This window comes from Hesperophylax consimilis, chromosome 7 (assembly GCF_061612785.1).
Source record: "Hesperophylax consimilis isolate HC1 chromosome 7, BYU_Hcon_1.0, whole genome shotgun sequence".
NCBI lineage: Eukaryota > Metazoa > Arthropoda > Insecta > Trichoptera > Limnephilidae > Hesperophylax > Hesperophylax consimilis.
Window position 1 is genome coordinate 19,296,670 of NC_142842.1, and position 12,899 is coordinate 19,309,568.

General features: G+C 33.9%; 1 protein-coding gene across 1 annotated transcript in view; it reads left to right on the forward strand.

Annotated features, from left to right (window-relative positions):
- PMP34 (Peroxisomal Membrane Protein 34) overlaps positions 1–12,899 on the forward strand; it is a 73,865-nt gene that overhangs the window by 55,080 nt on the left and 5,886 nt on the right. Inside the window, exon 3 of the mRNA XM_089633282.1 lies at positions 11,433–12,016. Coding sequence (XP_089489408.1) covers positions 11,433–12,016 — 584 coding nt within the window. The remainder of the gene's footprint in view (positions 1–11,432; positions 12,017–12,899) is intronic.

Sequence of the window (12,899 nt, forward strand, 5' to 3'; positions counted from 1 at the left end):
TACTGTATATCACAATGTTATTGTTAAAAAACTACATTACATCGATTTTAATTCGACTCCGTATCTCTTTCCGGTGCAAAGATATTGCGTTAGGAGGAACGGTCATGCGGTCCTTTTCATACAAAACTTAAATTTGGATTTGAGGCCAAAATACTCAACCAAGATGAAAAATGATTTTTTTAATCAAAATGTGCAGCAAATGTATAGTGGGGATGTATCAAACGCAAGTCCTTTACATTGACTGTAAATAGGGGGGTGCTGGGTCTTCTAGTCCTTGAGCTGCTTTCTTCCTTCCTTGGAAGGCCCTCCAATTGGGTCTTTAACAACCCCTTTATCTTTCTCTCTTATGGGCTGTTAAATTCTTTGATTATATGACATTTATATAATCAAAGGTTAAACTATAGAAATCCCAATTATTCCGTCAATTATTAATGGTAAATTGTGTATTTGCGTAGGAATACGTAAAATACTAAAATGATATGTCAAGTATTTAAGCTAATATAAGGAGGGTAGTAATTTTGGGTACTACCTACTCCCCACTTGGCTGCGGTATATAAATTTTAAAAAAAAACCATCACACCAACAAATTCCATTGAGTATTTTTTCTTGTTTTGAACGGCTCATCCACTAATTACCGCGTCTGTCTGGGCGAATCTAACGATGCATGCGGTTATACATACGGTTCATGTATTATATCTCAAATTTGTAAATATGATATGCTAATTTATTTAATAATTATGGTATTTTAATTGTGGTCAAATAATTTTGTGATTTAACTCAGAAGAGTCGCATCCCAATTAAAAGAAAATTGCCTAAACATCAACCGAAACGCATCTTTTAAATATCTTGATTTTACATTATTTGATATCTCTGGTTTATGGCACGTAGACAGATCGAAATATTTCAGAAACTGCGTCATATTGTCTATGCTTGTTGATGTTTTCGGTCCCTTTTGGTATTAGGACAGGCATCATATTTTTCTAATCTTGACGATCTTAAATAAAGTGTCGAGAGATAATAAAACTATTAAATTTAAATGAAAAAGTTATACATACAATTTTAATAAAAAAATTAGGTATTATATTGGGAATATTTACATAAACAAATAAATCTTCTTTTCTGACATCACTTAGAATAAAAAAAACGCTCACCTCTATATTTTAAATAAATCTTAGTTCAATCTCTGGAATTTGTTTGTCTTGATAAGATTCTAAGTGTGAATGACAAATGTTTGAGTTGTAAAAAAAAAGTGTGTAAATGTGCTTGAATTATTAGCAAATATGCAAATAGGTAGTAGTTTGTATTATTTGTCTATTTTGACGAATTGAAAAAAATAACATATTTGCACTCCGGTCTGGCAACATTAATCCATCTTCCCTATTTATTAAACGTAGTTTTTTAACGTTATTTTCTCGTAATTTTGAGATCATCGAGTTTTAATGTTTAACTTGTGATGTTAGCATTTTATATACTAACAGAGCCTAATGTTAACCGACGACAGAATTTTTATTTTCTGACGATATTATAATTTGTTTGTTTCCAACGCTTCAATGACCTCTTATGGTACGTATACATTTGCGAACCAAAACGCGAACCGAGCCACGAAGTACGGGAAAGGAACGAAGCAACTGCAAGCGGCTTTTCGCGCAATTTGCGGATGCTTCGATCCTTTCCCATGAGTTGATATTCAGCTCGGCAGTTCGGCTCGCGTATGTATACGTAGCATTAGGCAAACATTAACTAGGTACCTACTCTGCTACATTTTTTAAATGTGTTTGAGGTGAGCCTGTCAAGTTACCAGTCTATCTTCATTTGCGTGTGGTGAAAATACATTAGGATGTAATAATTTAATATTAAAAATTAAGTAATTAATTGTTTAAAAACAAACTGTCATTTTTTAGGTTCAACAGAGATCCGCAAGATTAGTGGTCCTTTTAATGATAATAATATTCTGATAAAAAATATTCAAATCGATATTCGTTTTTTATCGACCTTCGTGATTTGAATTTTGTTTTTGTGAGTGAATAAAACTCGTTGTCGATGACAATGCATTATATCATCTTTTGGCGGCATACATACATACATATACACACATCCATTCGCGGTCATATACGCATTTCTCGTACAATTAAATTACATTATGGCATTTAATATATGTATAATTAATGTCGTTCGTGTCCAAACGGGATTTGGCTCAGTTGTTAGAGCGTGGTTTACTCCAGTCCCTGGGAAAGAAGGTTCTATCCTCAGCCAAATAATTTTTTTTATTGTTTTAGTTTTAGTTAAAATACATTTTTACAGTTCACAACAGTTAAGAGCCAGTCGCTGGGGATAAAGATTCAATCGTCAGTCAAACTTTAGTAAAAAAACTTTTTTATTTTACCGGTTAATTGTTTTTCCAAAAACAGTTACTATGCATTGAAAAGGTGTTAATTGACGTAACTCATTTTTGTAGAAATTGGATGACACCACTGTTTACAAAATCTATTAAAATTGTTCGTAAATAAGTCAATTTACTATTGAAATTGCACCTGTGTATTATCCCAAATTGTCACAATATTTCCACAAAGTTATCAAGTTATCAGTAAGCTGTGGGGATTCCTTGTGCATGTTTACTTTAAAATATGCAAATATTCACTGGTTGCGAATAACCAAAAAATATTTGAATTTCCTGTATTAATTTTATTCAAAGTAGATAATGTTGGAGGACTTTCCTATCAGGGGATTGAATCGCGATGCCTGCGTCTGAACCCTATTCTTTGCGCCACCCAGTGTTATATTATATTATATATAGGGTTTATAAGTATGTCCCCGATAGACTTAATCCATCGATTCCTGATTATAATAAATAAAGTAGATGTCATTTTGCTGTTCATGACAGATAAAAAATTAACAAAAACATTATATCACACGTCGAGTACAATCTAGCGCATCGTGTGATACGCAATCCGCACTCGCTCCATCAGCACTGTATTGTCGAGACAGAGCGCGTATCACGTGATACGTAGCGACTTATAGCAGTATGATCAGTGGACAACAAGTGGTAGAATTTTTTTTGTAATTTTATGGATATTATCAGCATAGTCCCATCTCCCATCTGCTCCCAACCGTCTAGAACCAGTGAAACTATGGCATCCCCAATTGGGGTATGTTTTGAGGCTGAAGGTATTGGGGAGCGGAGGGAGACGGGAAAGAGGTACGTGGAAAAGTACCTGGCTATTCAGATCTGGTTACTAAACACGGCTAAAGCTCAAGCAACTTTTCAATTTTGAATGGTGGTCTTACATCAGGGTGGTTGTGCGATAATCGCGTAGACTATCGACACATGGGTTAGATTATAATGGTTATAATCTAGGCAGGTATGTGCCTATGTAAATTAACACTCCGTTCGCTGAACCAAAAAGATAGGTATTCGCAAATGTGACTTACGGAAGAGTTGGTTATGATGTTCGATGAAATGGTTCTTTTGGTAGCGCTCGTATGGTGAAGGAATGCACTCGTATAAGATTAAACTAATTATAACTCTGGCTAAAAATCGAATTGACACATCGGTTGTTTTTTCGGTACTGTGGTTTTGTCAACTGTCATTATATGACGTTTACGGCGGCTCGATTCCACTCAAAAAGTAACACTGCGCAGATTCAAACCAGTAAAATTTGAATCCTAGCCTCCTTATTGGTTGGAGCAGAAGAAGCGTTAAAACAATTCAGCGTCACGAAACAGTGGTACTGATAGTATCTTCCACTCTGGAACGTGACGCAAGTATACAATATATATATTTTTAAATGAATAATTTGTAAAATAATACAAATTCATCAAATGAAAATTATGTGTACACGCCGGGATTTCAACCCACGACTTCCGGATTGCTAGTGGAGAACCTCATCCCTCGACTACCGAGGCCATACTTAAATATTACAGTTCAAGTTCAAAGATCACATTTGTTATACTTTTTGTGCCAGGAATATTTGTTATTGTTGTACTACTGTGCTTGCAAAATTTATTATTGATGTGCAAAAAATTATTTTAAATCGTGGTTTACATTACGAATTATCCAACAGATGTTGTTTGATTACAACCGTATACGATATAAGTGTGTTATTTGTTTAGTTGGAAATGTAAACATTTATCTGCTGTTTAAAATGTAATATTATGTACCAGGAATATAAATGTTTTGTTTACCCGTGTGATTGAATCTGTAAGTCGAGTTTATTTACATTTGATGTTACTCGCAGGTAAATAATTCCTCGATTTGAAGGGCTTTTGATAAATGCTAATTATTCAAAAGGAAACATGTAAACTCGAAACTTGTATCGAGTGGAAAAATTATAATCTGAAGGTCATCTTCGTAATAATAGACCGCTATATACGGCCACACAATGTTAGAATTATACAAAAACATATATTATAGTCGATCCTTTCTTTACCAACTTATCATCTCATATGTACCAACTTATTTTAACTATAAGCAAAAATCTGTTTATCTGAAGCTGTAAAAACTCTCCAAAGGTAAGCATTTTTCTTGTTGTCTGGAACATCTATGACAACGCAACTTTTTTCAGCTCGCAACGTCGTTTCCATTATGAGCTATACAGCTTTAAATTGACGGTTTATCTTGTTACGATTAATTATCTTTTAATTGGTGTCAGATGACCAATAATGCAAATTGCAAAAGTTTATAGAATCTTGAAAAAAGTAGGTCAGAAACAATAAGTTTTTTGTCTACGAGAACCAGAACGATATACGCATAGAAAATCGAGTCGAAGGATTTTGCGGGAACAGCGTTCCGGATTCTGGTGATTCTCATATTAATCAAAACACTGTGCGTCATTACTTGTAATATTTCAGCATCCTAGAGTTGATTTTTCACAAAAACAGCCCACAAATTTAACAAATTATCAATTTACTATTATTATTATTTGTCTGCAATGTTTCTAGAAAGCTTTTAACGCATTAATGATTGCTTGTAAACCCTAATAAAAATTAAATTAATTCAAATAAAAATGATTAAATTTATTTCAGGAACAAATTTTTTCATTATTTTTTTTAAGGTTATACCAATCAACGTAATATATCATTTAAGAAAAAGATAATACTAATAAATCTAAATGAAACGGGAAACAGAACAAGACACAAAAAAAGAAAAAGATAACGGTAACAAGAAGGAATCGAACTCAGGTTCTCTTGTCTTACCGGGACAGTGTCTTAACCACTCGACCATCGGCACCTATTTATTAAACGTCATATTTGTCGATCTCATATTTAATATTTATAATTAACAAAATAAAAACTAAGTTTTCCCATATTTTTGGCAGCTACGTTTTTAAATTATCACAACGTTGTTTAAGACGCTGTAAGACAAGAAATTCTATGTTCGATTCCGAGTTGTGACCATTAACTTTTTTTTTTACCTTTTCTGTTTCATTCTTCGTTTAGATTTATATCTTATTCATCAATGAAAAATTTTATTTCAGTTTCTCACACGTGAAATTAAAATAAATTATAATAACTGTGTTCGTACGTCACAACAGAGTAGAAGATATCCTTAGTACCATTCAGAATCGAATCATTGCTTGAAATGGTTTTAGCCTTGTTTTATGACCAGATCTAATATCCAGGAAATACACAAATAGCTATTATACCTCTACTTTATTCACGAATTGTAAATTTTATTATGGCTTGTCTCATTGTTTCCGAGTAATTAGGGCCACAATATAATTTACTAGTTGACGCGTACATATAATACATATAGATATAAGCTTAGGAGATAGACATATATCGTCGCGGATTTTTCTGTAGGCCTTTTTAAGGTATACAATTCCGTAGTGCATTATGTTGATTTATCTCAAGGGTTAGCCAGCGTTAGCAATGTAGGTGCCATAAAATATTTTTTTGCGATTTGATTACAAAACATCGAGTTTTTCTACTTTCTATAATATAATAGAAGAAATTCTCTAAATGATAGTGAAAACCCTATCAAAATCCGTTGCGTAGTTAAGAAGAACCACGCGCAGAGACAGACACGAAAAGCGACTTTATTTTATACTATTTAGAGATGAGAATTAACAAAAATTTTATAAAGCTAAAAAAAAGCTAAAAGCAAGATATGAATTGATATAAAAATATATATAAAAGCTGTCGGTATAATATTATAAATATGTAGTCTTTAAATTCAGTGATGGAACGAACACCTTGGGAATGTTATAATATTCCCCTGCGCCAGTATTTGTGGTTCTTTTGGGGTACTACATTTAAAAAAAATATGTTACTAAATGTCGTAATATTTATAAAAAAATAATAAATTTATAATGACACATTATACGTAGGAACATTTCAAATTTAGACTTTGGAAGGTCATGATTTTCCTTTAACCTTCAAAATATTTTATTGAAAATATGTTTATTTGGAATTTTATTGTGTCATTTTAATTCCTGATTAATATACTCGAGCGAAAATATTAGAAACGCTTGCTTTTAGATGTGTATAATTAACAAAAAAATTAAAGTCGTTTATACTTATTATGTTTTATGTAAATGAATGTAATATATTAATTTACATAATACATTTAAATATGATTTATTGGCATATTACAAGCCTATTTTTGTCTGAAACGTCACAAACTGTCAAATGATGCGATCTAGCATCATTTGCAAATGCGTCGGATTTTCCTGTCTGTAATTTTATTTCTATTTTCAGCCCGTGCTATTTATTCATAATGAGTTTTGGAGCTTTGAAATATTCATTCAAGGTTAAACGCGACGCTCGTTATATTCTACGTGTTCATAGATGGCGTTAATTAATTTATATTATTAAAATACGCTTTTTGAAAGGTATTGCTTTACAATATTAAGACAAATTATTTGTTTGCGCCCGTACACACGCAATATGAATATGAACAAATTGTTTTGTCTGCATAAAAAACTCAATTCTCTCAATAAACGCATACAAAATACACGATTGGTTGTATCTGTATGCCTATCTTGAGAAAATTGAGTTTTTATACAAACAAAACTATTTATTCATATTCATATTACGTGTGTACGGGCGCAAAAAATTATTAAAATACACTTAGAATAGAATTATTTGTTTGCGAACGTACATACTCTGTATGCATATGAATAAATAGTTTTGTCTGTATTAAAACTAATTTCTCTCAAGAACGGCATACAGATACAATATTGTATAGTTGATTCATAATAATAAAAAATTTGTCTTTCTATTTTCAAGCCTAACTTGCAAAATGTGTATTTTAATAAAATAATAAAATTATCGCCATCTATGAAAGAGCAGACTATGACATATGTTATGTGTACCCTTAAGTATAAAAAATGAATGACTAGAAGAAGTCAAGTTGTTTTTTTCCTTATTTTTCAATACGAAAATATTTTGGAATATGTAGTTGTTACATGTCGAGCAAAGCCGAGTACTAATTAATAAAAAGGTATTTCAGAATAACAATAGTTATATTATTATTATCTCGGTGTTTATATATTTGCTTATAACCAGAGCCCTGTGAATTACTTGTCTGCCGAAATCATTGAATATTATTGCTAACATCATCTTTATTATCTTATTGATATCTACACAGTAAGGTTAATTAGTTCTTCGTAAACATTTTAATTTACTCAAAAATATTGTTGGCATTCCAATTATTTTCCTATTGTTCTCAGCTAATTATATATTTTTAAATTAATCACAAAATTAAGTATATTTTTATGTTGTCCCACCAAAAACTCAAACGGTTTAGTACATAAAACAATCTTGATTTTTGAATAACGGGTTTTTATGCTGATTCCGACGTTAATATCTATTATCCTAAATATCTATAAAATTGAGATTTTGAAACAATTTAATTATAGTGTAAAATAACAATTAAAAGTCTATTAATCAGAGACTTTATTCTAGAGATGAGAGTTTCCAAAACTTTTTTGGCTCCTCGTCTCCCTTTTCAAATATTTTATTTTTTTATTTGATATACATACATATGACAGATTTACAGAAGAAAACATATGGTTCTAAAAACTAATTGCAATAAAATGTTTTCTTTTTACCGTAACTACCCAATTCAATAGAGAAAAACGTTTCTATATTTTTTTTTCGCTATTTTTAGCAAAAGAAAAATGTGTTGTATTAAAATTCGCAGTAAATCACTTTCCGCGTTTCACCGTGGATTAGCTTATTTATTTTAAATAATTTGAAACAATGAATAAATAAATAAATTACCTTTTCGAAATATTCTAATATGTGCTCGGTCCTACATCAAAGCAAAAGTAATTAGTTGTGTAATCTAATGATATGTATTATATTAAGTACGTAAAATTTCGACTTGTTTTATATTCGTAAAAGCCCTACGTTGCTACTACCTCAATAAATAAAAAAAATAATAATTAGTTGTCAGAAATTCTCTTAGGGCTCGTTTCCGCTCGTTAAAAATTGGACGGTAAAAACCAAAACCTCCTAGATCACAAGGCCGGGACACTCATTCAAAGCAGCCTCCTAACTAAATACATTTTTTGAAGGTTCTTATACAAGTTAGGAGGCTGATTTGATTCAGTGTCCCGGCCTTGTGATCCATTAGGTTTTTTAAAAACCCGCTTCCTTGCGACTGACGGAGATCATGCGTTTTGCGGGCTCGGGGTGCTGTAGTGGGGCGCATGTCGAAACGACAATGCGACATAAGCGAGCGAGTTCTGACACGATTTTTAAACGTATGCACTTCGCTGGCCATCTATCTGACGAAACGTGTTGGAGATGACTTTTAATTGTGTCGGATAAGTGTGAACGGCTCCATATAATCTTTACATACATTAGGGTACCTGATTTTTAAACGGGCATTTTAAAAAGTTGGAACGGGCCTTTAGAGATCTTCTATGCGACTATTCAGGATGTTTGGGTGTAAAGTGCAGACTTCGGGAGGTGATTGATTCTACATGATAGTACAAGAAATATAATTAACTGTTTTCGAAATTTTAAGGTAGTTTTCAGGTAGAAAAGTTATGACGAAGTTAAGACGAGGCGAGTAGCTGGATGTTGCCGTAGTAATTAATATGTTTAGTTCCATTTGATTATTTGACACCTTCTAGTGACGGTAGTAGGTTAAGGTACCATGTTAAAGATGTTTTTGGTCCTTAGATAAATATGCGCATGACTTGTAAAGAAAAAACCAAAACGTAATGAAGGTAAATACACAACGTAATTACCGGATTCAGTGTAATTATTTATATTTATTCTGCCTATTCGTGATCGAATCGTATCATGGACAGGTCACATAAATATTTACAGAAAAAATTAAAATAAGGTGTGAACTTGACTTGAGTGTCAACAACCTGATTGTTTATGCACGCACTAAACACTTATTTGTCTATATACAAAAAGGGTCCAAAATTGAAACTTTTTTTCGTGTGCTAACATGAAATCTGGGTATCATTTCGACGAGCTGGAGGCAAACCATGTTTTGGCACCAGGAGGGTTCGAGAATGCTTAGAATAAACTACGACATCAGTCGTACATTGACCAACGAAGAGTGCACATTGAAATAACCAGACCCTGCGCAGAGAAGTAAAGTTTACTAAAGTTCGGCAAAGGTTTGCAGCGCAGTCTATTGTGGGACTTTTCTGCGCAGGATCTGGACGTTCGTTATTAAACGAACCCCCTGGCATAGCGATGCTAAAATTGAGTGAGGTGGGTAAATTATAACGCATTTATAAAAGTGTCTATCTGAATAGTATAACAAAATATAAATTTTCGGAAACATGCCTGAACTTTCATTTTCCCGATTTGGGATTTGCAGTTAAGACGCAGCCAGTAATTTGCGCGGCTGCATAAAAAGGACTATTAATTCGTCAGCAGATTTTATTTTCGAGGCCCGAATGGTGATATTACAATGCGAGTTGCCTGTATACTGACAGATTCATTTATTGACACGTCACAGAAAGGGTGACGGTTACATCGCCTCCCGCAATCCCCAATGGTTTGTTTTCCTTTCCCTGATTAGCTAATCTGTTAATTTGAATGTATATGGTAAATTCATGATGTATGTAGTCAATAAAGACGCGATTTACTGGTAAAACTGGGTAAAACAAATAAACAATAATAAGTATTTTTTTATTTTTATTTTATTTTATATTATTGAAACAAACAGTACATGATTTACAGAGATGAAACAATATACAGGAATAAGATACTTCATGTTGTGTACCTATGATATGTTTCCTTGTAATGTCTGCTAAGTGGTATGTTTATTCCTTAATTACCAGGTGACTTGTATAGTTTATAGGTGTGTGTGTGTGTGACGTGTGTAATGTATGTGTGAGTGTTTGTGTGTGTGTGTGTGTCTGTATGTATGCGCATTGAATTCTTTAAATTATTGACATGATGCCACGTTTGAATTTGGGCAGTGAATCCGAAAAAATGTCAATGTTAGAGTTAAGACAAATATTATTTAGAGTATGAAGAGCTCGGTTAATTGTCGAATTAGATGCTGCATTTGTTTTATAATTTAGCGTGTGGAATAGCACTGTATGTCGTGTACGTCTCAAAGGTATGTTAAAGTTAATAAGGGACAGAAGTTCAGTACAGTCAATGTCATTGTTTAAAATTCTGTGTATAAATATTGAGTCAGCTACTGCTCGTCTTCGCTGCAAAGTTTCAAATGTACATAATGTTGCAGGCAAAAATCACAATTTTTAAATTTATCTAAGTATTTTAAAGATAATTTTAGCGTTATGAGTTATGTGTTATGTTTTAGCTTTGTCCTATGAGTGATTTTTTCACAAAAATTACAAAGTATTAACCTAAGCTAGGGGTCGGCAGACTTTCAAGTGAGAAGAGCCAAATTCTCAAGGAAACAGGATAACAGAGAGCCGTATAATCCCGAGGGGAGGTGGCTAGATAATTAAAAAAAAAACCAGTTCCTCAGAATATTTTCGTATCCTAGGGGGTGTAGGAGGAGTGTCTGTGGCGGGCGGCATTGATCTGATTTACAGATACATGGTTTTATTCCGAGATTGATGAAATTTTGCACACCTGACCTTCAAATCAAGAGGAAGGTAACTGTCTGCATGCGATTTAGGAAAACCACCCCCATCCTCTTTTTTCTACCCAATAAAGCAAACATTGCTACTTTCTGATGAAATTTTGTACACTTGACATTCAAAATAAGAGGAAAATCACTGTGTAATGGAAATAACCGGTCCCTTAAAAGCTAAAAGAACTGGGTTGACAACACTGATGCTCGGGTCCAAGTTTGTTCGCCAGTTCCATTTCATAAAGCTGGTGAGGTGGAGGTTGGAATTGATGTTCGAAGAGCCTCAAACGCCCACGCAAAGAGTCACATGATGCTCGTGAGCTGCGGTCTGCCAACACCTGACCTAGCCTAAACCTATTCTCTGCAAAAATAATTAAAATAATGTATGATTTGTTTTTATTTTTAGTGGAGGAATCGCTAGACAACGCAATCCCCAGTACAAGCAGCAACGGGATCTTATACGCAAATGGAAATGGACACACAAATGGAAACGGGTATGCTAACGGGCATGCCAATGGAAATGGGCATGCCAGTGGAAATGGGCATGCCAATGGAAATGGGCATGCCAGTGGAAATGGGCACGCTAATGGAAATGGGCACTCTAATGGAAATGGCTACACAAACGGCAACGGTGACGCAAACGGGAATGGCTACAGCAGAAACGGGTTGACACATCTGAACGGCAAGGTCGTGGCTGTGAAGTACCACGGCGTGCTGGGCGCGAGCACGTGGCACATGCTGCAGAGGCTGCGCTCCACTGAAGGAATAGCAGGACTGTACCGGGGCGTGGTACCCGTGCTGCAGTCACTGTGCGCGAGCAACTTCGTGTACTTCTACACGTTCCATGGGCTGCGCGCGGTGTGGGGGGCGCGCACTCTGGACGGGGCTCGCTCAGGCTCTGCGGGTAGGGATCTGCTGCTGGCGGCCGTGGCTGGCGCCGTCAACGTTATGGTCACCACTCCCCTCTGGGTTGTCAATACCAGGTTGAAGGTAAGAAAGACACAATTTCATTTTGCACATGTCATTTTGGTGTTGTTGCCTTTATTACGAATCCAAGAGTTGGTAGAAATGACACTGTCACCACCGTTGTCAGAAAGTATGGTATTTTGAAATTCCCGCTTTAAATTAAAGTAAAGACTCCTACCCACATAATGAAGTTAGTGACACCTGTTTGCATTTTAAAATTTAGTAATGTCTAGAGATCTGAAAAATTAGCTTTTGCGATAATACCAATTTTTCCACTCTTACAAGAAAAACCCGAAGTTCCCTGTTTTTGGGCCAACGGCAGGAATTTTCGTTCGATTTTCTGGTATTAATATTATACATATAAAGCACTCTTTTTAGGGTGAATTGCTTAATACAAATAAAAAAAAATTATACATTCTAAATATTTTTTCGTCTATGGTTTTCACATACTTGAATAACTATAAAATGAACTTCGTTTGTTTGGAACGAAATTGTTTTCGATTTTGTAAAATAAAGACACTTTTTGCTGCAAAGTACCAAACAGTTACAATAACTTCACTTTTGTTGAAAAATATCACTGATTTTCCCAAAAATAATGCAAATTTCACCAAAAAATAACTCTCGTTTTCATGAATATTCTGATAAATTGCTAGACGCAAGTTATAGCTGTTTCTTGTGGTTTTAATAAATTAATATTGAACCGATTACAAAATAATAAAAAAACATAAATCCAGCCAGGACGAGTGAAATAAGGATGAAATAGAAAAATTATTGTTTAAATAACATCATTGTTATTATTGATCTATACTGCCGCGGCAACTGAAAATACCGTGTCTACGTCTCTAGAAAGACCCTATATTTTTATTTACTATTGCAGTATAGTAGTGGTTCTTAGTTTTATTTTCCT